This window comes from Prionailurus bengalensis, chromosome B3, assembly GCF_016509475.1.
Source record: "Prionailurus bengalensis isolate Pbe53 chromosome B3, Fcat_Pben_1.1_paternal_pri, whole genome shotgun sequence".
Taxonomy (NCBI): domain Eukaryota; kingdom Metazoa; phylum Chordata; class Mammalia; order Carnivora; family Felidae; genus Prionailurus; species Prionailurus bengalensis.
The window spans coordinates 45,983,634-46,007,300 of NC_057355.1; the positions used below are offsets into that span (position 1 = coordinate 45,983,634).

The 23,667-nt window shown below is 37.2% G+C and overlaps 1 protein-coding gene across 6 annotated transcripts in view; it reads left to right on the forward strand.

Annotated features, from left to right (window-relative positions):
• The window catches only part of SLTM (SAFB like transcription modulator), a 45,071-nt gene extending 22,655 nt beyond the window's left edge, over window positions 1-22,416 (forward strand). For 3 of the 6 annotated variants that reach the window (XM_043555314.1, XM_043555317.1, XM_043555318.1), the window contains 16 exons: window positions 2,357-2,384; window positions 3,771-4,185; window positions 4,801-4,850; window positions 7,022-7,140; window positions 9,923-10,072; window positions 10,308-10,411; window positions 10,504-10,670; window positions 11,192-11,277; window positions 11,474-11,637; window positions 14,108-14,288; window positions 15,032-15,156; window positions 15,953-16,123; window positions 16,830-17,144; window positions 17,394-17,538; window positions 19,470-19,630; window positions 21,719-22,416. In XM_043555314.1, coding sequence (XP_043411249.1) covers window positions 2,357-2,384; window positions 3,771-4,185; window positions 4,801-4,850; window positions 7,022-7,140; window positions 9,923-10,072; window positions 10,308-10,411; window positions 10,504-10,670; window positions 11,192-11,277; window positions 11,474-11,637; window positions 14,108-14,288; window positions 15,032-15,156; window positions 15,953-16,123; window positions 16,830-17,144; window positions 17,394-17,538; window positions 19,470-19,630; window positions 21,719-21,827 — 2,490 coding nt within the window. In that variant the 3' untranslated portion in view covers window positions 21,828-22,416. Of the gene's footprint in view, window positions 1-2,356; window positions 2,385-3,716; window positions 4,186-4,800; window positions 4,851-7,021; window positions 7,141-9,922; window positions 10,073-10,307; window positions 10,412-10,503; window positions 10,671-11,191; window positions 11,278-11,473; window positions 11,638-14,107; window positions 14,289-15,031; window positions 15,157-15,952; window positions 16,124-16,829; window positions 17,145-17,393; window positions 17,539-19,469; window positions 19,631-21,718 lie in introns of all 6 variants that reach the window. The other 3 variants (XM_043555313.1, XM_043555315.1, XM_043555316.1) reach the window with 1 other exon arrangement.
• Window positions 22,417-23,667: the final 1,251 nt, after the last annotated feature.

A 23,667-nucleotide genomic window follows, 5' to 3' on the forward strand; every position in this document is an offset into this window, starting at 1 on the left:
GAGCCTGACACGGGGCTCGAACTCACGGACTATGAGATCATGACCTGAGCCAAAGTTGGACGCTTAACCAACTGAGCCACCCAGGAGCCCCAGGATTTTGTTTCTTACAAAACACACAATACTTAATTTTTTTTTAATTTAAAAATTAAAATTTTTTTACTGTTGAAAACAGAAGATAATTTGGCCATTTTTTCTTATACCTGTCAGTATCGCATCTCTAAAAGAATAACTGGAAAGTGGTGTTGCTGTTGGTAGATAAAGGAGAGGCAAGTTGCATTCTTTAAGTTAATTTGTTCTGCTTCCAATTAAAAGTTAAAGATATTCCAGTACATTTATTTCCCCAAGACAAATTACTAAACTAAAAGAGAAAGATAAATCACCAATTCTGGTCTCACCCATCCTTTCCTTGCTGCCATTGCCTGTCATGCCACCCAAGTGAAAGCATTTCTCTTTCCTTTCCAAATGTTGCAGATTAGAAACGTAATGATTGAAACTAAATTCTGGTTCAGTATTGTGGTCCAGAGCAACAATAGAGTTATCAGAGCATAATGTCGCAGACTTAAGTGATAATAAGATTCACTTTGCTATGAATCAATAACCTACTTGTTCAGGACTCTTGTACTTCCTAAGCTTGTGGCTTAGTTGTTTCAGTGTTTGTAGTTTCCTTCATACACTTTAGTGTGTAAAACAATTGGGCATTTCCTAACTGGGGCACTTACATGTTAGCTTAAAGTCAAAAAATCTGTTAAAATGATTTCTTAGAAATATGGTTGTTGCCAGATGTAAGTTTGAGCATATGGTAAAATATTTGACATTTTTAAAGAACGCACACTTATCTATGAATCTAAAATTGTGTTATAAATAAATATGCCAGTTAAAGTTTTATTTACAGTTCAGTTTAAGTCTTTTTTCACTACTGGGCTGTCACTCTAAGGCAGTAGTTCTTAAAGTGTGGTCCCTGGACAATAGCATCAGCGTCACCTGGAAGCCTGTTAGAGATGCAGATTCTCAAGCCCTGCCTCCAGACCTGAATCAGAAACTCTGGGTTGGTGCTTAGTAAACTGTTTTAATTAGCCTTCCAGGAGATTCTGATACAGACTCAAAGTTTGAGAACCACTACTCTAAGGCTTTGTATGTGCTAGCTTCATACCACTGTGACCAAAAAGGATCTACTTCTGCTCAGCTTTTACTTTATTTTATTTATTATTTTTTAAATGTTAATTTATTTGTGACAGAAAGAGAGAGAGAGAGAGAGAGAAATAGAGTAATAGAGTGGCGGAGGGGCAGAGAAAGAGGGAGACACAGATTCCAAAGCAGGCTCCAGGCTCTGAGCTGTCAGCACAGAGCCTGATACAGGGCTCACACTCGCGAACTGTCCGATCATGGCCTGAACTGAAGTCAGACGCTTAACCGACTGAGCCCCCCAGGTGCCTCTACTCAGCTTTTATTTTAAAAGTTACAAGTTAAAACATCCCTTCACTTTTTTTTTTCCTTTACTGAGATTAAATGCATATTTCGTTATTTGTTAAGATCTTTAATGGGAAAATGTTGGTTTTATCTTGGTGTGATTATGACTACTTCAGTGATTTTTGCACTATTTGCTTGGTAAAGGGAAAATCCCCTTGCAGTATTCCTGTTTTCAGGCTAGTACATGCTTAATTTTAGATTAGGTGAGGAGATCACATATTTTAAAATTAAAATCAGTCATATTTTTTAAAAAGTGTGAGTTACTCTTTTGATTACCTATTGTGCAAACACCTTTTTAAAAGTAGTTGGCCTCCAGGGTGTTGTATGTGGCTGCTGTGAATTAATTTTTAGCAGATCAGAGGAATGAGTAATTTGAAGATAACTGCTCTTGTAGTCTTCCCTTTGAGTTCTGAGATACCTGGAAAGAGTTTTTGTTTGTTTGTTTGTTTTATTAATATGCATTTAAGCCCTTGAAAGTGCGTGTCCTCAATTTATACTTTCTGGTACTACTTTTGAATAGTATGCCCTAAAAGTGCTTTTGAATGGAGTCACGTACGATAATCAGGTCAGTCCTTTGGCAACTGCTTGATGTGAGTAAGATTCAGATTTATATAAACTAGTTTTGAATATTGAAACTAATACAGTTTATTGATGATCTGATTATTGATAGATTTACCTGTTTTGTCTGAAACCGTATATACCAGACATGTGCCACATTTCTCTAACTGGCCTCTGGTTCTGATTGGAAGATCCTATATATGCTAGTGATAGGTGTCCCTAATTAATGTTACTAAATTATATACCAGTTTAACTTGACTGATTTTATGCTATTACTAAAATCTAGTTTTAAGTGAATTCATTTTACATTTGATTATTCTTTGAATTTCAGGATGGTGAGGAAGAAGAAAATGAGAAAGGTATGTTTGATGCCAAGTAGAGTTTAAAAATTGCTGACATTTAGAAAAATAGTAAATTATGTGAGAACAAAAACCTTCCTTATTTGAAATCTTATTTTTGAAATGACTTTATTTTCAAATTTATCAATTTAGTGAATTAAGTTAGCATCTTGATTTCATTTTTCAATTGGTTTTAATTTTCTTTTTAACATTTAAGATATGTTCTAATTTAATGGTACATATCAGTTACTGTAGTGGACAATGCCATATTTTATTTAACCCAATTTTAACTTTATTTTTTACAATAACTTCTAGCATACGGTAAGTTGATAACGTCCTTAAGACTGGCACTGCAGTAACTCATACGTGCTTATTGGAGTGTAACGGATAATTAATTGTATGAACGGTCCTAAAAATGGGTGATGAGGAGACTAACGTTTTGTTTGCTACATAGAGAAACTTTCGTATAGCCTTCTGACAGTTTTCATAGTTTAGGAGAACTGTCTCATCCAATACAATTACAGGGACATCAGTAGTAATACATTTGTCAGTACGAGGTTATCATGGAAGAGTTCTTGGATGGAAGTCAAAGGATCCTACTTTGGACTAGAAAGGACATGGAGCAGGGTTCTAAGCAAGGCAGAATTAAAGGCCTAAAAATGATGACGAAGTAAAGCTACTGACTGAAAATCTCACATGCCTGAAGCCTTTCTATTTTGGGGGAATGCAAGACATCTTCAAAAACGGTAATTGCGGGACTGACTGGACAGGATGAAGACTGGAAATAACCAATTTCCTGAACGTTATGGAGCAGGCCATCTTTGGAGCCTTCTGTAGCAGTTTTCCATACGATTCTGGACTACCCAAGAATTGAGTAAGAAGAGTGAAAAAGATGGGGCCCTGAAAAACTTTGAAGACTGATTGATATCCTCAGACTGTGACCTTTCAAGACGTCACCAAGGGAATTCTGAAGGTCACAAGGGTTAAACCCAAGATGATTGGAACATTGAATAACAAATCTGCACATTTGTCACTATCTCATGGAGGAAAAACGTCTTCCATATGCCATTAACTTCTAACCACAAATGAAGAGCTGGTATCCTCAGGATGGAACCATTTCCTCACTTTTGTTGTTTGGTATTTGTATGTAGAGATCATTTTTTCCCATGAAGAATAAGTGATCCTGGGTAAAGGATTGTTTATGTTAGTTAATACCCTTGTGTTTTTTTTCCCCTAACCTTCCATCAGTGCTAATAACTGGCTTTATATTTTCTAGGTCCTATTCTAGCTTATGAATATGAAATTGTTTAAACTTCTTGTTTTGCCATATTTATTCCTGTTAAATCCTCTTAGATATAGCAGGTTCTGGTGATGGTACACAAGAAGTATCTAAACCTCTTCCTTCAGAAGGGAACCTAGCTGAGGCTGATCACACAGCTCATGAAGAGATGGAAGCTAATGCGACTGTGAAAGAAGCTGAGGATGACAACATCTCGGTCACAATCCAGGCTGAAGATGCCATCACTCTGGATTTTGATGGTGATGACCTCCTAGAAACAGGTAAAAATGTGAAAATTACAGATTCTGAAGCAAGTAAGCCAAAAGATGGGCAGGACGCCATTGCACAGAGCCCGGAGAAGGAAAGCAAGGATTATGAGATGAATGCGAACCATAAAGATGGTAAGAAGGAAGACTGCGTGAAGGGGGATCCTGTCGAGAAGGAAGCCAGAGAAAGTTCTAAGAAAGCAGAATCTGGAGACAAAGAAAAGGATACTTTGAAGAAAGGGCCCTCGTCTACTGGGGCCTCTGGTCAAGCAAAGAGGTTTGTTTTTCTATGTCAGTTCTTTACGATACTGAATTCCAGCATTCAATAAGATCACTCTACATTAAGGGGGTGGCTTCAAGACCATGTACAGTAATTAGTACTTATGATCCTGCCTATAATATTTTTGACCGTCATAAGTTACTTTAAAAAAAATTTCAAGATCTTCGTAATATGCAGTGTGTCCTACTGATTGCATTGTCGAATTGTCAGCATATATTTGGTTTTTTTTTGTTGTTTTTTGTTTTTTTTTCAAATTGACAATTTTTTTGTGTTTTATTTTTAAAAATCCTTGTGATGATGGTTAATGAACAACTATCAGTCCTAAGAACACAAAATGAAGTCAAGTCCCAGTCCTGAAATCTGGAGAAGATGGCCATATATCCACTGAATAGAATTGTCAGAAAATCTAGATCTTCAGGCATCTTGGGGAAAATCAGTGCAAGAATCCTAAGGGAATCATTTGTTCAAATAACCTAATCTAGACCTTTGGAATTGTTAATTTGTGTGAATAGCACTAGTTTGAAATGTAGTCAATATCAAGCTGTTCGATTTTTGGTTTTTTTGGGTTTTTTTTTTTGTTTTCAATTTTCTTCTGGTGATTTGCTTCTTTAGCTCTTCAAAGGAATCTAAAGACAGCAAGACATCATCCAAAGATGACAAAGGTAATGGATTTTTTTCCTATTTATTTCAGTGGTAAATTGCGTATTTTCGTTAAAAAATAATAATTGCCTGGGGTTTCCTTTGATGTTTGGTCATTTAAAATATACATACTAAAATTTCTGGATGGCTTTTGTGCAGACTGTTGAGTTAAATAGATTTTGGCAAACTCTTGGTGTTATTGAGGTGTTAAGCTTTAATTAATTTGTAAACTGGTAGGAGTATGCTAAAAGTTGTATTTTTAACATTGTGTTCTAAGCACCTGTGTTGAATATTAATACAATAGATACTTCATTTTCTTGCCTTATAATTTTAGAAATATTTTATCTTTAGTTGTAGTCATTTGCAACCCATATGCACCAACCTTCTCCCTGTTCTGTCTAATAGGAAATGTGCCATAAATGATATTTGCATATATTTGTGGAGTCTAATATTTAAAAGAAAATCAGTCTCTAACATTTGGCTTTATTTTTTTCATTGTTTAAATCAGGGCACACTTCTGTTAACATAGCCAGTATAGGGTATTTTTGATTCTTTACAATTTGCTTCTTGATTTGACTTATTTTGGGTCAATAGGAGTTTTATGTAGGAAATTCGTTTTATTTTAAATTTTTATAAGCTTAAAGATACAATATTTGGTTACTTTCTGTTACTGGGATGTCTGGGTCTCTCATGGCTGTTGCACTATAGTTTCCTCTTGTACATATGCTGTCTACTTGAAAAACATTTCCTGTTTTCTGGAAAATCACTTTAAGGGAAATAACACCAATCAGATATTGCAAAGTCCTAGAATGCCTCTTCAGTGAATAAATAAGGAGTGTTATCTGATTTTTGTGGTTCATTTAGTGTTATTTTGTTGGTAATTTTAATAGTTGGAATTTCAAGTGATTGTGTACTAAATTGACAGTTAATTGCAATACTCACATCCTTTTACAGTTTTGGTTAATGGACAAAATTTAATAGATTTATTGAATGTTACCCTTTAAATTCAGAAGATTAGTGGTCTTGTTTAAATGTTAACTTTTTTCTATTATTGAATTTTTTTTTCTGTAATTAAGAGAAGTACCTGGGCCCAAATGTTACTGCTAACATAAAAAAAGATACGCAGTCTTCTAGTTAGCATTTCATAAAATCGATCCTTTGATAAATGTAGTTTTTAAGAGTAGAAATGCAGCAGCCATTAATATTTAAAATGTGTCGTCTCTTCATAAGTCTACGTGGACAGTAATTTTTCAACTAAAACCTGTGGCATTAATATTTTAAAGCATTGAAAATTTTACTCTTTCTACTTACAATAACGTGCAGTTATAAAAATTGTTACTTTTAATTGCTTACATACTTTTTTTCCTTAAAGTGGGTAAGAATTGTTCTGCAAATTAAGTCAAATGAATGAAAACTCCCTTTTGTAACAGCACATTTGAAGAAAAGCATGGGGGGGGGCGGGGTGACTGACTAGGCCTGTATTCCAAGAAATGGTACTTAGGTGTATGACAGCCTACTTTGTGTATGGAGGTAGTACAGAAATAACTCGTATAACCATTTACCTATTCTAAAGAATTTTTAGGTTTCTGATTTTATTCTTATTAATAACTTTGTTTTAGAAGATTGTTTTTTATTAAATCCAGAGTTATCTAGCTGCATATAATTCCTGTTTTATTCTTTCTCTACCAGAGAATGAAGATGAGCTGTTGGTTAGTCTTTGTTGTTAAACATTTACATTTTTGAATATGGTTTATCCCTTCCTTTGACTGTTCCCTTTTGCACTCCCAATGTCTCAGGATCTAAAGCCCAGGACATATGTGGGTAATTAAGCAATCTGTACATTTCTAGATGACTGCTTTCCAGTTGTCTATATTCATTGCAGTGGTAGAGTATAAATTATTAAACTTAACAGTCAAAGTCAAGACCTGTAACTGATTTTTTACCCACTTCAGTTTAACGCATGCAGTAGAAACTATACAGATGTTCAGATTTGTTTCCTCACTAGTTGTATCGTCTATTGTGTTTGATTTTAATAATAGCAAATTCATAGGATTTTGATACAGCGAGGTTGTGCTATTAGATTTAGTTACGTCAAAAGATAATTGTATAATTTTGAAAGAAGATGGATCTAATCATTTTATTAAAAAAAATTCCAGTGGAGATACTAAAATGTCTGATATTAAATTTGTTCTAGGCAGTACAAGTAGTACTAGTGGTAGCAGTGGAAGCTCAACTAAAAATATCTGGGTTAGTGGACTTTCTTCTAATACCAAAGCTGCTGATTTGAAGAACCTTTTTGGCAAATATGGAAAGGTACGCTGCTTTTACCTGTTTATCTATCTTTCTCGTGTGTCTGTTTGAAAGGAATTATATTCAAAACAATATTATATGAAACCTTCCAGTTTTTTTTGTTTTTCTTAGGACTGGTTTAAGCATAATTATTGAATTCTGTGGTAACATAGAGTTCGTCCTATAATCTCACTCTGAGCCTGGGGATCTTTGTATTAAAAGCTCATATTATAGTTTTCTTTTTTTTTTTTTAATGTTTTTTCATTTTTGAGAGACAGAGAGAGACAGAGCATGAGTGGGGGAGGAGCAGAGAGAGAGGGAGACACAGAATCCGAAGCAGGCTCCAGGCTCTGAGCTGTCAGCACAGAGCCCAATGCGGGGCTCAAATTCATAGACTGTGAGATCATGACCTGAGCTGAAGTCGGACGCTCAACTGATGGAGCCACCCAGGCGCCCCTAAAAGCTCATATTTTAAGCCCATTTCAGCCAAGGACTGAGTTATTCATCACATTCATCATGATTTTTCTAGGAACTAGAGTATCTAAGGCTAATCTAGTCATTTGGAAAATATTAGACAATGGGATACAGAATTTGGTGGGGGTGGGAACTGATACACCTGTCACCATACAGATTCCAGTACAGTAGTGGAAAAAAATGTAAAACTGGTGAAAATATCCTTCATCAGAAGTTGTGATATGTGCTATGATGGAAGAGTTGCCAAGAGAGCAGAAGGGGAGGCTCGACTGTGGTTGGTTCATCAGAAAAATATATACTGGCATATAAAGGGAAGATCTAACAGAAGAATGGCCAATAATTAAATGCATTAAATACTCAATAGTTGTTGAATTGCATTGTAGTCGATTTGTATCCCTTAGGGCACTCACTCCTTTTTGCCTTATATTTTTGTTTTCATTATATGTCGTATGTAATCTACTCCAGTGTAAGCTCTTTTTTTCTTAAATGTTTATTTTGAGAGAGAGAGAGCATGCACACAGAAGTGGGGGAGGGGCAGAGAGAGAAGGAGAGGGAGAATCCCAAGCAGGCTCCGTGCTGTCCCCGCAGAGCGTGACACAGGGCTCGATCCCTGTGTCCCAGGAACTGTGAGATCATAACTTGAGCCAAAATCAAGAGTTGGACTCTTAACTGACTGGAGGCACCCCTCCAGTGTAGTCTCTTTGATAGCAGGGACTTCGTCTGCTATACTTTAAGTGCATGCGGTAGGCTTTGAAATATTTGTTAAATTAATGACCAATATTGGTGAATAACCATTCATGAATGTTAGAAAAATCTATTCTGTTGATTTCAGAAGTCTTTTTTTTCTTCTTCTGATATAGAGTTGCCTGAGTGTTAAGGATTCTTATAGGTGTCAGATATACAACACTGAGAACTGTAGTCCTGTGATCAGCCTTGGTTTATTTTTTATTTTGTTTTCAGTAATTTATTGTTAGAGATATAAAAAGTTTTTTAATGCTGGCATTTCTTAGGACTAAAACTATATAAGGACACCGTGTACTTTTATAACAAGACATTGGGCTTTAAAACCAAGTTGTTGTTGGGGCAAGTCTGCCTTTCCCAGACTTGAGATAAAAGCTGATAGTTTCCAGCCATCCACACCACCCAGCCTCCTAAATTCCCTGTTCATCTCGTTTTGGCATTATGTCTGTCTCTCTTTTTGTTCAGCACTAGACTGTACTGCCACTTTTCTTCCTACTCATCCATCCCTGTTTCTCTTGACTTTGATAGAATTGAAATTCTTTGTCACTTTTATATTGGTGTGTATTTTTAAAGCTCAAAGTGTATCTTTTTAGAGTGTTTTTGTAGGGTGTGTTTTTAAGACTGCTTTTTTATATGTGGATGGTTCTTTATTCATTTTTTGAAATTTCTTAACTCATTGGAGAAAATTGTTAACACTCATTTAGAAACTTTCTAGAAAATTACCTCTTTTATTCCTCTAAGAGATTCAGGGTGGGCTTATGATAGGGGAAGTTTGGCCCAAATGCAATTGAGAATATTAATTTCTTTGCTTTCATTAATTGTGTCATTATTGCATTGATGTGACTGCTGTATTTTGGCTATAGAGTTGAAAAATTTAACACAAAACAAGTAGATTACAATTGCTTTTTGACACTATTTTTTATTATTGTTTTTAATGTTTATTAATTTTCATAGAGGGACAGAGCGCAGGAGGGGGAGGGGTAGAGAGAGAAGGAGACCTGAAGCAGGCTCCAGGCTCTGAGCTGTCGGCACAGAGCCCGATGGGAGGGGCTGGAACTCAGGAACTGCAACATCATGACCTGAGCCGAAGTCGGATGCTTAACCGACTGAGCCACCCAAGTGCCCCTTGACGCTATTTTTTAAATGTTTATTTTGAGAGAGACAGACAGACAGGGTGTGGGGGAGGACCAGAGAAAGAGAGAGGGAGAGAGAGAATCCCAATCAGGCTCTGTGGTATCAGCGCACAGCCCATCATGGAGCTCAGTCCCACGAACTGTGGTATCATGACCTGAGCCGAAATCAAGAGTTGGACGTTTAACCGACTGACCCATCCAGGAGCCCGGTTTTTGATGCTTTAGATTTTTCCCCTGGATATTTACTGAGTACTTGTATTATAAGCAAAGTAGATAATGACCAGGAGAATATGAACCAAAATAATAATATATATCCAAAATGTATCCATCATCACAAATTCATGTATCCTGAATATATCCTTTTATTTGATTAGTATTAGTTCTGAAGTTTGATCTATTCAGAAATGTATGTTGTGGTAAAGTTGTAAAACTTTGTCAAGTGTTATTTTATATTCTAGGTTCTGAGTGCAAAGGTAGTTACAAATGCTCGAAGTCCTGGGGCAAAGTGCTATGGCATTGTAACTATGTCTTCAAGCACAGAGGTATCCAGATGTATTGCACATCTTCATCGCACTGAGCTGCATGGACAGCTGATTTCTGTTGAAAAAGTAAGCTTGCCTAAATGTATATAAAATGGAGGTTACTTCGAGGGCTAGCAGTGCTCAATTTAAAGAGTTTACACCCATAGAGAGTAGAATTTGGAGTAGTTTTTAAGTATTATTTTTATGTTTTTACTTCTGTTTTTTCCACATTTGCTCCCCAAAGCATACTTTTTTGTGATCTGAAACATAACCTTAGAACATACTGATTTTTTTTTTTTTTTTTCCTGTTTAAACCTTTCAGGTTAAAGGTGATCCTTCTAAGAAAGAATTGAAGAAAGAAAATGATGAAAAGAGTAGTTCAAGAAGTTCTGGAGACAAAAAAAACATGAGTGATAGAAGTAGCAAGTAAGGATTTATTTTTTTGATAAGCACTAGACTTTTTTGGAAAATTGCTGCAAAAGTTCTTATTACGTGTTTTTCCTGGGTGGTATGATCAGGACACAAGCCTCTGTGAAAAAAGAAGAGAAAAGGTCATCTGAGAAATGTGAAAAAAAAGAAGGCAAGGATACTAAGAAAATAGAAGGTAAAGATGAGAAGAATGATAATGGATCAAGTGGCCAAACTTCAGAGTCGATGAAAAAAAGTGAAGAAAAGAAGCGAATAAGTATGCTTATGTATCTTTCTTCTCAATCCCTTTCTAATGCTTTCTACGATTTCATTTTTACAGTGGAAGGGAAAACCTGAGATCCCAGTCCAGATAAATATTTAAACTTCGTTGTTAGGTGTCACTGTGGTAGAAGGGGAAGTCTTCTTTTGTACTCTTGGGAAACAAGTGTGTTCTTCCATCTAAGCCCCTTTATGGTCATTGATAGCTGTGTGACTGAGTTGGGATCTTTTGTTGTTTTTGTTTTTTTCTTTTTTAATATGAAATTGATTGTCAAATTGGTTTCCATAAGAGTTGGGATCTTTTGGTATCACTGAAAGTAATTATGTTTGTGGGTTGAGCTCTTTTTAAAGACTATTTGCAGTTAAGTTCTCATAGAATAAGTAGGTTTATTTATTTCATGCACTATGTTGTGAATATCTGGCTATCTAAGATTTCAGCATTTTTACATGATAGTTACTGTCTTTTTTAATGAGATAGTGTTTAGACATTTGTTTATGTAATTTTTTTTTTCCTCTTAGGTTCAAAGAGTCCAGGACATATGGTAATACTAGACCAAACTAAAGGAGATCATTGTAGGCCATCAAGAAGAGGAAGATATGAGAAAGTAAGTCTCTGAGAGGGCTGCTGTGTACTATTCTGCTGTTTTCAAAAGAAGATAATTCGGTATCTCTATAACTTGAAAATCAAGAAAAATAGAATGTCATTACTCTTTTAAAGCTTTTTAAATGACCAGCTAAACTTGAAAACCAAAACTCCACATTATTTTAACTTCTGGTCCTGTTACACTTTTTTTCTTATAGATTCATGGAAGAAGCAAGGAAAAGGAGAGAGCTAGCCTAGATAAAAAAAGGGACAAAGACTATAGAAGGAAAGACATCTTGCCTTTTGAAAAGATGAAGGAACAAAGACTAAGAGAGCATTTAGTTCGCTTTGAAAGATTGCGACGAGCAATGGAACTTCGAAGGTAGGAAAAGTGTCTCTTTTATACCTGTCGTTACCTATAAGTACATCTTTAACACTAGTTACAAACCAGATTCCTAGAAATTGTATTCCCAAGAAAGCTGTTTGCCGCTTTTAAGAAATGCAGTAAAACCTAATGATTTCTTAAGTTTGCATAGCATTTTGTAATTTACCAAGTACCTTTACATCTGTTCTCTCTGTCTCAGCTGTTCTGTACGGTTAGGTGTGCCCATTATCTGATTGAAAAAATGGAGGCCCAGAGAGGCTAAAAGACTCTTCCAAATGCCACATGGCTAATGAGTGGCAGAGTCGGGACTCAGACCCAAGTCTTCTGACTCCAAGTCCAATGCTCTTTCCTCCGCTCCAAAGCTGCCGCCATGAAAAACATTTTAAAGGAAAAAATGATGGTGACATAAGATAGCCTCAACGTAATCTATAGGTTCTCAAGTGTCTATTTTATACCTGTCTTTGCCTGTAGGTACATCTTTAACACTAGTTATAAACCAGATTTCTGGAAATTGAAAGGAAGTGAAGGAATTTTGCCTTGTGAACCTTAATGTGTTCACGCTCTGTCTCAAAGCAAGCATTCTCTTTAAAACAGAGAACAAAACAAAACATTTTCAATTTTTAGTGGCAGTATCTATCTCAACAGTTTGCCATGAATGCCAGTTTGCTTTCATATGTCAATTTTTTGATGCCACTTAAAATATTCTTGTGATAGTGTTTTATAATATAAATTTCCAAATATTAACCTGTCTCATTGAGAGGTCTTTTATCATGGGATTTCATCTATTCGTTCACAGGAGCGTCAGGAATTACCAGACACTTGTGATGACTTAAATAGTACTGTGATTGCCACACACTTTATTAGAGAGAAATAATCCTCGCATTGCTCAGAATCCATTTGCTTTTTTTTGATGAAGTCCTAATATGCTGAGCTTCCTATTTAGATGACAGATCAGGAGGAGAGCGTGGGAGCTGCTAGAGCAGGGATTCTCATGCCTATCAGACCAGCACCCCTGTTATGTTAAAAAAAAGTTGCAGCGTCCTCTTTACTCTGCTGAAATGTAATTGATGCAACTCTGCTGAAATGTAATTGATGCATAATAGGCCTACAAATGTGTTATATGCCTATGCAAATAATTTCCAAAAAACCAATATAATGCCTTAATTCTAATACAAAGGAGAAATAAAAGTAAATTATAATGAAGCATATATTCCAGATATGAATGTTTAGGCACGACTCTCTAGAAGACCTAATGAAGTAGTCAGATGTTTACAACCCTCTTTAGATTCAATGAGAATGTGACAGCTACAAATGCAGACTGATATTGGTGTGTCGTTTTGGTAAGTCAAATGCCAGGAGTGGTGTTGGCATTACAACATGATTTCTGAAATGGTGAACGACTCTTGGTGAAGGTCTTAAGAAAGTATAATTTTCCTTCTAATTGACATGGAGTTGCATTCCTGGAAATTTTAGTGTATATAAAACCATGCCAACCATGCAACCACGCAACCATGCAAACCAACCAACCTAGCATGTATTCACAATGAGTGAAGTTCTAGGCTCCAGTTTTTTTAAAGGTGATTTTGTTTTGTTTTAATGACATGAATGTCCATTATGACATTTGAAAGTATAATGAATATTGGACAGATTTTTTTGCTGTGCTGAACTATCTGACCATTCCATGCAGTGTAAGCTATCTAGAATCCTTGGTCCCCATTCACTCAGTGCTGCTGCTAATGGCCCCGATGGTCATTGGGATAATTTAAAATGCCCCTCAGATTTCCATGGGAGCAGTACTGACCCACTGAGAACCACTGGGTGGCTAGAGGAAGACATGCTGATAGAGCACACTGAGGGCCTTAGAGTGAGGGGATGACAGAAATGTGAAAAGTCCCGATACGTTGTCTTCATTAAGTTCAGCAAACATTTGAACTGCCTCCTGACTCAAAGAATCACGGGCTAGTGAACAGCAAAAAAGCCCTTAAGGGCAACCATCTTATTATATATAGCATCTGCTATAATTCATGTTGATGGATATGATCCCAAGTCACCAAAATAAGGTCTACTTTGTTTAAGGAGATAGAACACATACTAGCTACTGGAAAATTTCCTGTCAAAAACAGAAGTTGTAGTTTTGTAAACATATTTGTAGAATATGTCCTTATTAAAATGTTGATTAACTAATGGGCTATTATTATAGTGGGATTTTTATTTAAACAGGAATCCTCTAAGAGGCAACTACTCTATAAAATTCAGCCGCTCAGTTGACAATCTTAATAAATAAGTGACAGCATTGGAATCTGTTTAAAGTTTTATTTTGAGTTCTCTTTCCAATTACATTAAAACTACTTAGATTGAGTTGAAGTTTAAACTTGCCAACCACAAGGAAAAATTCAAACTCAAAAGCTATTCTCTTTCACACAGTGCTAGCATAATTTAAGTATTTCTAAATACTGATTTTTGTTAGACGAAGAGAGATTGCAGAAAGAGAGCGTCGAGAGCGAGAACGCATTAGAATAATTCGTGAACGGGAAGAACGGGAACGCTTACAGAGAGAGAGAGAGCGCCTAGAAATTGAAAGGCAAAAACTAGAGAGAGAGAGAATGGAACGCGAACGCTTGGAAAGGGAACGCATTCGTATTGAACAGGTGCAGTCAGAAAATCTTTTCATCTTAAATAACTGACCTTTTTCAAACCCTGTGATTTTTGCCCTAAAATTTGCTTTACTTGTTGTAAAGCTTCTATAGAATGAGTTCAGCTGATGAGCATTTATTGAGTGCCCCTGAAAGATAACCATCAGTTAGGTGCTAGTTAAAAATACATTTAGCAGTGACTTTGTTCTGGCCAATTGGTAGTAACTCGAGCTCTGCAATATCATGGCAGCCTAATAGTCTGAGCATAGGACTCTGAGTCCAGAGTAGTTGTAATCCAGGCTCTGTCACTATCCCAGTCTCAGCACATCATAACTTATTTCCTTACATATTAGAGTGGGAATGATTTCCCAAGGCTGGAAGGAAATAATGCCTCTCTTTGCAGAACTGCATCAAAGCATTTAGTTTCCATACATATTTAGAACTTTATTTCTAATTCCCTTTAGGTGCTTTTGTTTCAATCAAATGATGAAACTGAATCTGACCTTCCCAATTACTTGCCAGCTTTCACCACCCAATCTCTGTTATTTTTAAATGTTGCAGAACAATAGCCATAGTCTAGATTACTGATTTCTGATTTCTGAAGTCAGTTTTGTTTATGTATTTGTCCCAGGTATGTGTTTTGCCTGGTGCTTGCCTATGGTGGTTTCTTAATGACAGGATGAAAACAAGGTTGCGCATGTACTTACCTTATGTTTTCATTTTGCATTGGTTGGTTCTTCCTTCTGTGTTGTCTGAAGGAACGTCGTAAGGAAGCTGAACGTATTGCTCGAGAACGAGAGGAACTGAGAAGGCAACAGCAGCAGCTTCGTTATGAACAAGAAAAAAGGAATTCTTTGAAACGCCCACGTGATGTAGATCATAGGTAGTTGCCTGCTTTCTTCTTTAACAGTTACATTTGTTACCTTATGCCTTTTAAACTAAGACTGACCAGGGAATTAGAAACTACAGGCAACTGTCACTGGAATAAAAGGTCATGATCAGTAGGGATGGGAATATTTGCAGGACTGGAGTGGATCCAGTGCATTGTCAAGTAGGAAGAGTCTGCTCTCTTTCCCTTTCCCTTCCTAATGGCACATGTTTTTCCATTATGACTGGAAATACATGATTATACTGGGCTTCCGTGATGCTTCTCAAACTCAGACCCATTTGAAAATTCTTACAGGTTAATGCAGATAAACATGGAAGTTACAAACTTGGGTTGTCTGTGTTCATGCTGCTTAATAGTTTTCAAAATATATATAGTTATTTAATTTTTTATCTCATAAATTCTATGAGATTTAGTTGGTTGTGTTGAAAAATACATGGAATGAATGAATTGTGCTTGGGACTTACCTGTGTAACTTCCAAAGTTAAACATAACTGAAAACGTTGTTAGAATTTTATTATAAAATGGTATCTGTTTTTTCCATTTACGAATTTTAAAACAGACCATTTTTCAACTATTTCCTCGCCTGTGAACTTCCTCTAACACTATAGGACTTCATGCAGTCTGATAATTAATTCTTTGCTAGCTTGTTCTTGTAACAGTGTTTTGTGTCTTGAGTTTATTAGCCTTCTGTGTCCACAGTTCCTAGCATGTGGTATGTATGACTCCAAATAAGTGTTGTTGGTTTATTATAAAACTAATTTATATAAATGAGCAAATATTTCTCTTCAAGGCGAGATGATCCTTACTGGAGCGAGAATAAAAAGTTGTCTCTAGATACAGATGCACGATTCAGCCATGGATCTGACTATTCTCGCCAGCAGAACAGATTTAATGACTTTGATCACCGAGAGAGGAGCAGGTTTCCTGAGAGTTCAACAGTACAGTCATCATCTTTTGAAAGGTAGATGCCTTTTTGAAAGTTACTGTATTTGGTACATGAGCCTTGCTAATGATATGTTTGGTTCTCTATTAAAACTTAAGTACAACAGGTCAGGCCTGAGTGTTCAGAACAAATTGTGTGTTTGGTTTCTGTTTTCATTAATTTAATAAATTCACATAATTAATTTATGTAGCTAAAATTCAATGTTCAAAATTAGTTTGGGGTACCTGGCTGGCTCAGTCTATGGTAGAGCATGTGACTCTTGATCTTGGGATCGTGAGTTCAAGCCCCACACAGAGTATGGAGATTGCTTGAATAAATAAATTAAAAAAAAAAAAAAAAAAGCTTTACTAGGCCACTATAACAAGGTCAGGTAGATTGGCTTTATCTTTTTAACTTTGTTTAAAACTAGGTGGGAATACTGTTAGCTTTGGATGTGCCTCAACTGTTAAGAACAGTATGACATCCTTCAGGTTGGTAGTCACTAGAGTGTTTGATGTAATTTCCCCCAGATGCTAAAAAACAATTTTCATGCCAAACATTTAGCTCATTTTAAAAGAATATAAGTTATTGATTATAATAATAGTTGTGGCTTTTTTGGTGGCTTTGCCTTAAGTTAATTTTTAAAGAAGTGTAATTTTTGTAAGTTATGCAAATAAAATTAAGAAAAATAGAGCCAAATAAGTACGTCTCAGGACCTGTGTTCTTTGTTTTGGATAATCACCAGGCGAGAACGCTTTGTTGGTCAAAGTGAAGGGAAGAAAACACGTCCTACTGCACGAAGAGAAGATCCAGGTTTTGAAAGGTATCCCAAAAATTTCAGTGATTCCAGAAGAAATGAGCCTCCACCACCAAGAAATGAACTTAGAGAAACGGACAGGAGAGAAGTCCGGGGAGAACGAGATGAGAGGAGAACGGTAATCATCCATGACAGGCCTGATATCACTCACCCTAGACATCCTCGAGAAGCAGGGCCCAATCCATCCAGACCAACCACCTGGAAAAGTGATGGCGGCATGTCCACTGACAAACGGGAAGCAAGGTATTTGTGTAGTTTTCAGTGTCTAGCTGGTGGTACATAACGCATTTGGGTTTAGGGAAAAAAAGATGTTAGGGCATCTGACTGACTCAGTTGGAAGAGCATGCGACTCTTCATCTCAGGGTCGGGGGTTCGAGCCCCACATGGTGTAGAGATTACTTAAATAAATAAAACCTAAAAAAATTTAAAAAAAAATGTTTTTAAGGTGTAAAAGAATTTTGATTGTAGATATCTTTGGGTTTTGTTTAACAGAGTTGAAAGGCCAGAACGATCGGGGAGGGAAGTATCAGGACACAGTGTGAGAGGGGCTCCCCCTGGGAATCGCAGCAGTGCTTCCAGCTATGGAAACAGAGAGGGAGACAGAGGCGTAATCACAGACCGAGGAAGTGGAACACAGGTAAGTGCTTGAGAGTTTATTGTCCACTCTTCTGTAATAAATTCAGAGGACTTATTTTTTAAGTTTTTTTTTTTTTAAACGTTTATTTGTCTATTTTTGAGAGAGAGAGCACGTGGGAGGGTCAGAGAGAGGAGACAATCCCAAGCAGGCTCCATACTGTCATCACAGATCCCAAGGTGGGGCTCAAACTCTCGGAATCGTGAGATCATGTCCTGAGCTGAAATCAAGAGTTGGACGCTCAACCTACTGAGCCACCCAGGTGCCCCAAGGACTTAAAATTTTGATGAAGCCTGGATTAGTTAGATTAGAATGATTGGGAGACTAGTTTCTATCAAAGATCTTAAAATTTTTCATATTTTACTGTCAGTAATTGAACATCACTACAAAGAAGTAGGATACTAGCCCTGAAAGTCTGATGCCATTTTTATTAAAATTCCTACTGAAATTTGAGCATTATTACATTTTGTAGATGAGCCTTCCTAGTGAAGGAATGTTTTATTTCTCTTTAAGAAATTGAGGCTTTCATACTAGATGCAAAAATCTTTGGCCTCTACTTGTGTTTCCCTTTCCCTTTTCCTTTTTTTTGTCCAGTCCTCTCCTTGTTCATTCAGTAGTTTATAGTGTAGAATTGAGATATAATTTTTGTGTCTTTTTCTTTTAATTCTAAAGGTAGGTGGGTGAAATATTTCATATTTTTAAATTGCTTTTTATTCTTGTGATACTTTATTGACTTGATTATTTTGGAAGTTAATGAACCTGGCCAAAGCGAAGTACCTTCATCTCTTAACAACTCAAATGACCTTTCAACAAATCTGAAAGCATTCTATTGATGAAATACTGGCATATGAGTTGACAGTAGCGCAAATAGAAAATCTTCCTAAATTACACACAAAAAGAATTCTGAAATGTGTGTGTGTGTCCATTCTTCAACCTGCATTATAGTATGAAGCTCTGTTTTGTATTTGAATACATATTCGATTTTGTAGCGGTATACTTGACTGGAAATTTTTTTAATCCCTTGACATTCTAGCTATACCACTATACACTTTCCATTTCATCCAGAGCACTTATGAAATGGATTTGGGAGTGCATTATAAGCTTTCATGTTTTAAGTAAGTTGAAATGTTCAGTGGATCAGTTCATTGATTTCTTTGCCCTGAACATAACTTTCAAGACGGGGTGTATAATCCAGACATTCTGCCCTATTTAGAGTAACACTTAAGGAAGGCACTCTCACAGAATAGCCCCTGTATTCAGATATCCATTCAGAAAAGATGTTCTGAGGAGGAGATCCTGTCCCTGCCTTGACAATTCTGTTTTTCATAATGTATGTTCTGCCAGTATTACACCTATGTAGAGTACCTTCAGCTTTATTTTCTGTAGACTAAGTATTGTCACTTTTGACTCTGCTTTTCTTGGATCCTTAGTTCTGTGGCTTTTGTTTCTTTATGTTCACTACTCTGCTTTTCTCATCATGTATGTAAGACCTTGTAAGAGTCATAGCATTGATGAGTACCGTGTGAAATAAGACGGCGATTCGCGTGTCTCCGTGCTGTTTGAGTGTTGAGCATATACCCCACCTTGATTTGTCTTCAGGTTTTGACCTTTCACTGTGCCTTCTTACATACCTATAAATCAATGCATGATATGCATATCTAGAAATACTCGAAGTCATGAAGGACATGCATGCTAGAAGGTATGGAAATAGAAATGACAGTGCTGAATCATTGCCCCCTGACCCTACCCTGAAGCCCGAGCAGCTTCTCAATATGAGGTAGTTGGAAACCCTTTGCATATCCTCTTGTATTATTCACCAGTTTTCTTCTCAGACATCGTACTGATTTGCTTCCGACATTAAGAGCACACCAACATAGTGAGTTGGCATGAGGCTGAGGGTATCATGACCTTTCTTTTAATATGTGATTCTTTAGCACTATCCTGAAGAGCGACATGTGGTTGAACGCCATGGACGGGACACAAGTGGACCAAGGAAAGAGTGGCATGGTCCACCTTCTCAAGGGCCTGGCTATCACGATGCAAGGCGAATGGGTGATGGCCGGACAGGAGCGGGCATGATAACCCAACATGCAAGGTAAGTAGTTATTCGGTTAAGACTTTTCTGGCAGCATATATCCAAATCTTTGTCCTTTCCTTAAAGGGCAAAATAATTTCTGAGAGATTAAATTGCAGCTGGTAACAAACAGCCCTAGCCCTGCCCTGCCCAAACATTTCTCCATATTAACTCAAAATCTCCCAGAGATTTTATATAGGGCAGCTAATGGTAATTTGTTAGTTTACATTGGCATTCTGCCATATGGATCGAGATACAGGTACGTGTGTGTCTTAGAAACCAGTAGATGATGAACATTAACTTCATGTTGGAGTCGTGATCTTGTTCAGTGCCTGTCACTCCTAAAAGTTCTGGAAAGGAAGAGGAAACAAAATATATTCTGCTTCCTTCCTTTTCAAATAGGTCTAGCAAAAATTTTGGATAGTTAACTAACCCAAAGCCTGTGTATATTCTAAGAGATGAGCTTCATTTTCCCTGTGCACTAACATCCATCGTGGCCCCTCAGCTGGCAAGTCTTTGGCCTCTCCCGGTCTTCCTTGCCCTTCTTTCTTTCCCATTCCCCTGTCTTAGAAGAGGGGGCTTGACTCGGTGATCTCAGTTACTGCTGTTCTGTTGGTCACTTCTACCATCAGACTTGAGTGAGTGTTTATTATATTTGGGCCTGCACAGCGTCATCACTCATTTCTGTCTTTGGGTCTAAAGGTTACCAATGCCTTTTTTCTTGATTAATCTATATCTCTTTATTTTCTGAGTTCTTGAGCTCCTTGGCAGTTAAGCACTGTTTCTCATTGCTGCTTTTCCTTTTTTGTGTGACCCACATGTTTTCTAATGCATCATATTTTTTTCCTCACCTTTTTTATTTCCTTTGCCGGCTCCTTCAGATGGTTGAACTTTAAACACCACTCTATATTTAGCTCTGTATTACGATCTTTATGTAAATACTTTGCTCTCTCTCTAAATTCAGGGTCACAGGCAAACTCATTCCTCTCCTGTTTCAGATCTTCACGTCCCATTTGTCGTCTCTAGCTTCTTTTAATTTGTTGGTGCCACTGTTCATCTCATTCACCTAGACTGGGCCTCATCTTTACATTTCTTCATTCCTAGCATAAATATGTAAATGTGGTTCTGTTTTTAAAGAAGAGTTATAGTAGCTATGCTTTCTTCCTCATTTCAGCTTCTATCTGAGCTTCTCAAATTAGTCTTTTTCCTTCTCCGTTACGCATACTGTTTACAAATTTAACTGTTAGAAATGTTTTCATACACCATTTACTTGGTTCCAAAGCCACAAGCTTTGGTCTTATTCTACTTAAAGCGTTTTACCATCGGTTTTTATCTCCCAAATTGGTTGTAGGTTTTTTTGGTGTGCCTTTTTTCTTGCATCTCTCATTAGTACCTACTATGTTGCATTAAACATATAAAAAATCAACCTTCCTCCAGAATCCAAAAATATTGCTGTGACAATGTCCTGTAGCTCAGTGGTTCAAGTTCCTCATTGATGCTGATGCTGCTGATCTGGGGACCACACTCTGAGGGCTGCTGCTCTGTTCCATTCATGTGCACACCAGTAAATGGCTTACTCTGAGGAAGGGACTTTGAAGCAAGAGTGCCCAAGTTTGTTTGTTTGTTTGTTTATTTATTTATTTTAAATGTTTTTATTTATATTTGAGACAGAGAGAGAGCATGAGCGGGGAAGGGGAAGAGAGAGAGGGAGACACAGAATCTGAAGCAAGCTCCAGGCTCTGAGCTGTCAGCACAGAGCCTGATGCAGGGCTTGAACTCACAGACTGAGATCATGACCTGAGCTGAAGTCGGACGCTTAACCAACTGAGCCAGCCAGGCGCCCCAAGAGTGCCCAAGTTTAAGTCCTCATTCCCCCATTTATTAGCTGTGACCTTGAGCAAGTCACTTAGCCTCCAGATCTCAGTTTCCTCATCAATAAAGAGGAGTTTGTAAATGGTACTTACCTCACAGAACTGTTGAAAAGAATGTTATTTAATATGGGTAAAGTACAAAGAACAACAGTGCCTGGTAAATGATAAGCACTTTATAGGTATTAGCTATAATTTATTCTTTGGTTCTTGACAGTTTTTTCTTTTAAACCTTTTTCAGTAATGCATCCCCAATTAATAGAATTGTACAAATCAGTGGCAATTCCATGCCAAGAGGAAGTGGCTCCGGATTTAAGCCATTTAAGGGTGGACCTCCACGACGATTCTGAAAATTAGCTCTCTGCCATGGTTTCAAGATAATTTATTGAAATCTCCTGTAAACTTTACTTGACTACTTACGAAGAGGACCTCTGACTTGCTTGAGAGTTTTGTCAGACTTTTCTTTTTTTCTCTTTTTTTAAAATTTAACATGATTGCTTTTCTCAATTTTGGAGAAGATGTTTAAATAGTTCCGTTGTAACTTTTAATAGTTTTGTGTATCATTCAACTTTTTTTCTTGCAGCACCGAGACACATTTGAAAGGATGGAATCAAAACCATTTTGTTGAACTCTGTGTGAATATAAAGAGTAGTTTGCAGCTGTGTGGTAGTAGTTTAATTTGCAGCATTAGCTCCGTGGTGTCAGGCTCTAGAGTTCCTTCTTGTCACCAAGCATTTTCAGCCTCCATTTTGAAGGCTGTTGAAGCTTAAAACGTCTGCTGTCTAATTTTTAGAGAATAAGATTGTTCCTTGCATTTCTGAGTATTATGTAACCTATTTTTGCAGAAGGTACTGTTACATTAAGTGCATCTGTGTATCCTGGTTTAAAAAAATGTACTCTTTTTTGAAATAAACCTTCCTATTCTGTATAGTTGCTAAAGCGTTGAGAACCTTTTTAATTGTAAAATGAGAGCCGATTTTCAGGTTAGTGTAGCAGCACACTTGTTCAGGTTTGCATGGTATGAAACCAAATAGATGAACGAAACCTTGGCCATGAGGTTTGTATCACTGAGGTTTTTAGACTGAGTTGTGCAGGTAAGTGCACTTGTAGGTAATCTGCACTATTTGGTGGATAAATCCCACCTCTGGGAGTTGTGTGGGTACTAATGTTTCCATGTTCCCAACTATGTTGAGAACTGGAAAAAACCCAGGTTCTAGATTGGTGAATCAGTTGGGTTTTGTAAATACTTGTATGTGGGAAGGCATTGTTGTCTCTGTGAAAATAAAAATCCACACCTGGAAGTGTATGTGTCTTTGTTTCCAGCTTTTTAGATGTTAGTCCTCCAGCCCTTTCTGGTGTTAAATCCAAAATCGTTGACTAGGTTTAGAGCTCTAAAGGCAGCCTTTTGGTCTTTGTTCCTAGGAAATAAATCTGACCGATTCTTCACCTTGGTAGCTGGGTACTGTGCTCTGTTACAGTGTTAGAGAGTTAACGTCTAAGCTCACAGACTTTTAAGATTTTTTTTTTTTTAAGGCATCTTTTCTAGGAAAGCCCTTCAAGGTGAATTCTGAATACCACCTCTTAAAGCCTTCCATATTCCTTTGTATGCAGCAGTGAATAATAATCCAAAAGGTCTAGATTCTTAGATAATTCAGCAGTTTGAATTCTCATATAAAGGGAAAGATGGAACGAGGGATCGCTCTGAGGCCACCTTTTGATTTGAGAAGGAGTCTCTGCAGAAGTTCTTGTAAATGTCTGTGGGTGGATATGGTTGTGCTCATGAGATGGCTAAGACTTCTGGGTGGTGTGGGCAGGCACAGTACCCTGGTCTTCGGCCTTTTGGGAAGCTGGCACTTCTGTATTGCTCTGGATTTCATAACCTTTTCTGCCCTTCTCAACTCTACAACTGAGTATTTCAATTTGTAAAGGTTGCTGGTTAAATTGAGAAATGAACTGGTACAACTGCTGACTGGACAAAATTGGAGATCTAACTGAGCGGGGTAAGGTTAGTTGTCAAGCCTGGGCCCTACCCCCAGACATTTGTGGCTGGGGCCTAGGCATATTTTTCCACAAATGTTCTCCGAGATGATTCATATGTACAGGTGGCATTGACAGTCATTATAGACATAGAGCCCAGAGTAGACAGGACCAAATGCTCTTTGAAGAGCAGCAGGCATTTTTATGGGTAAT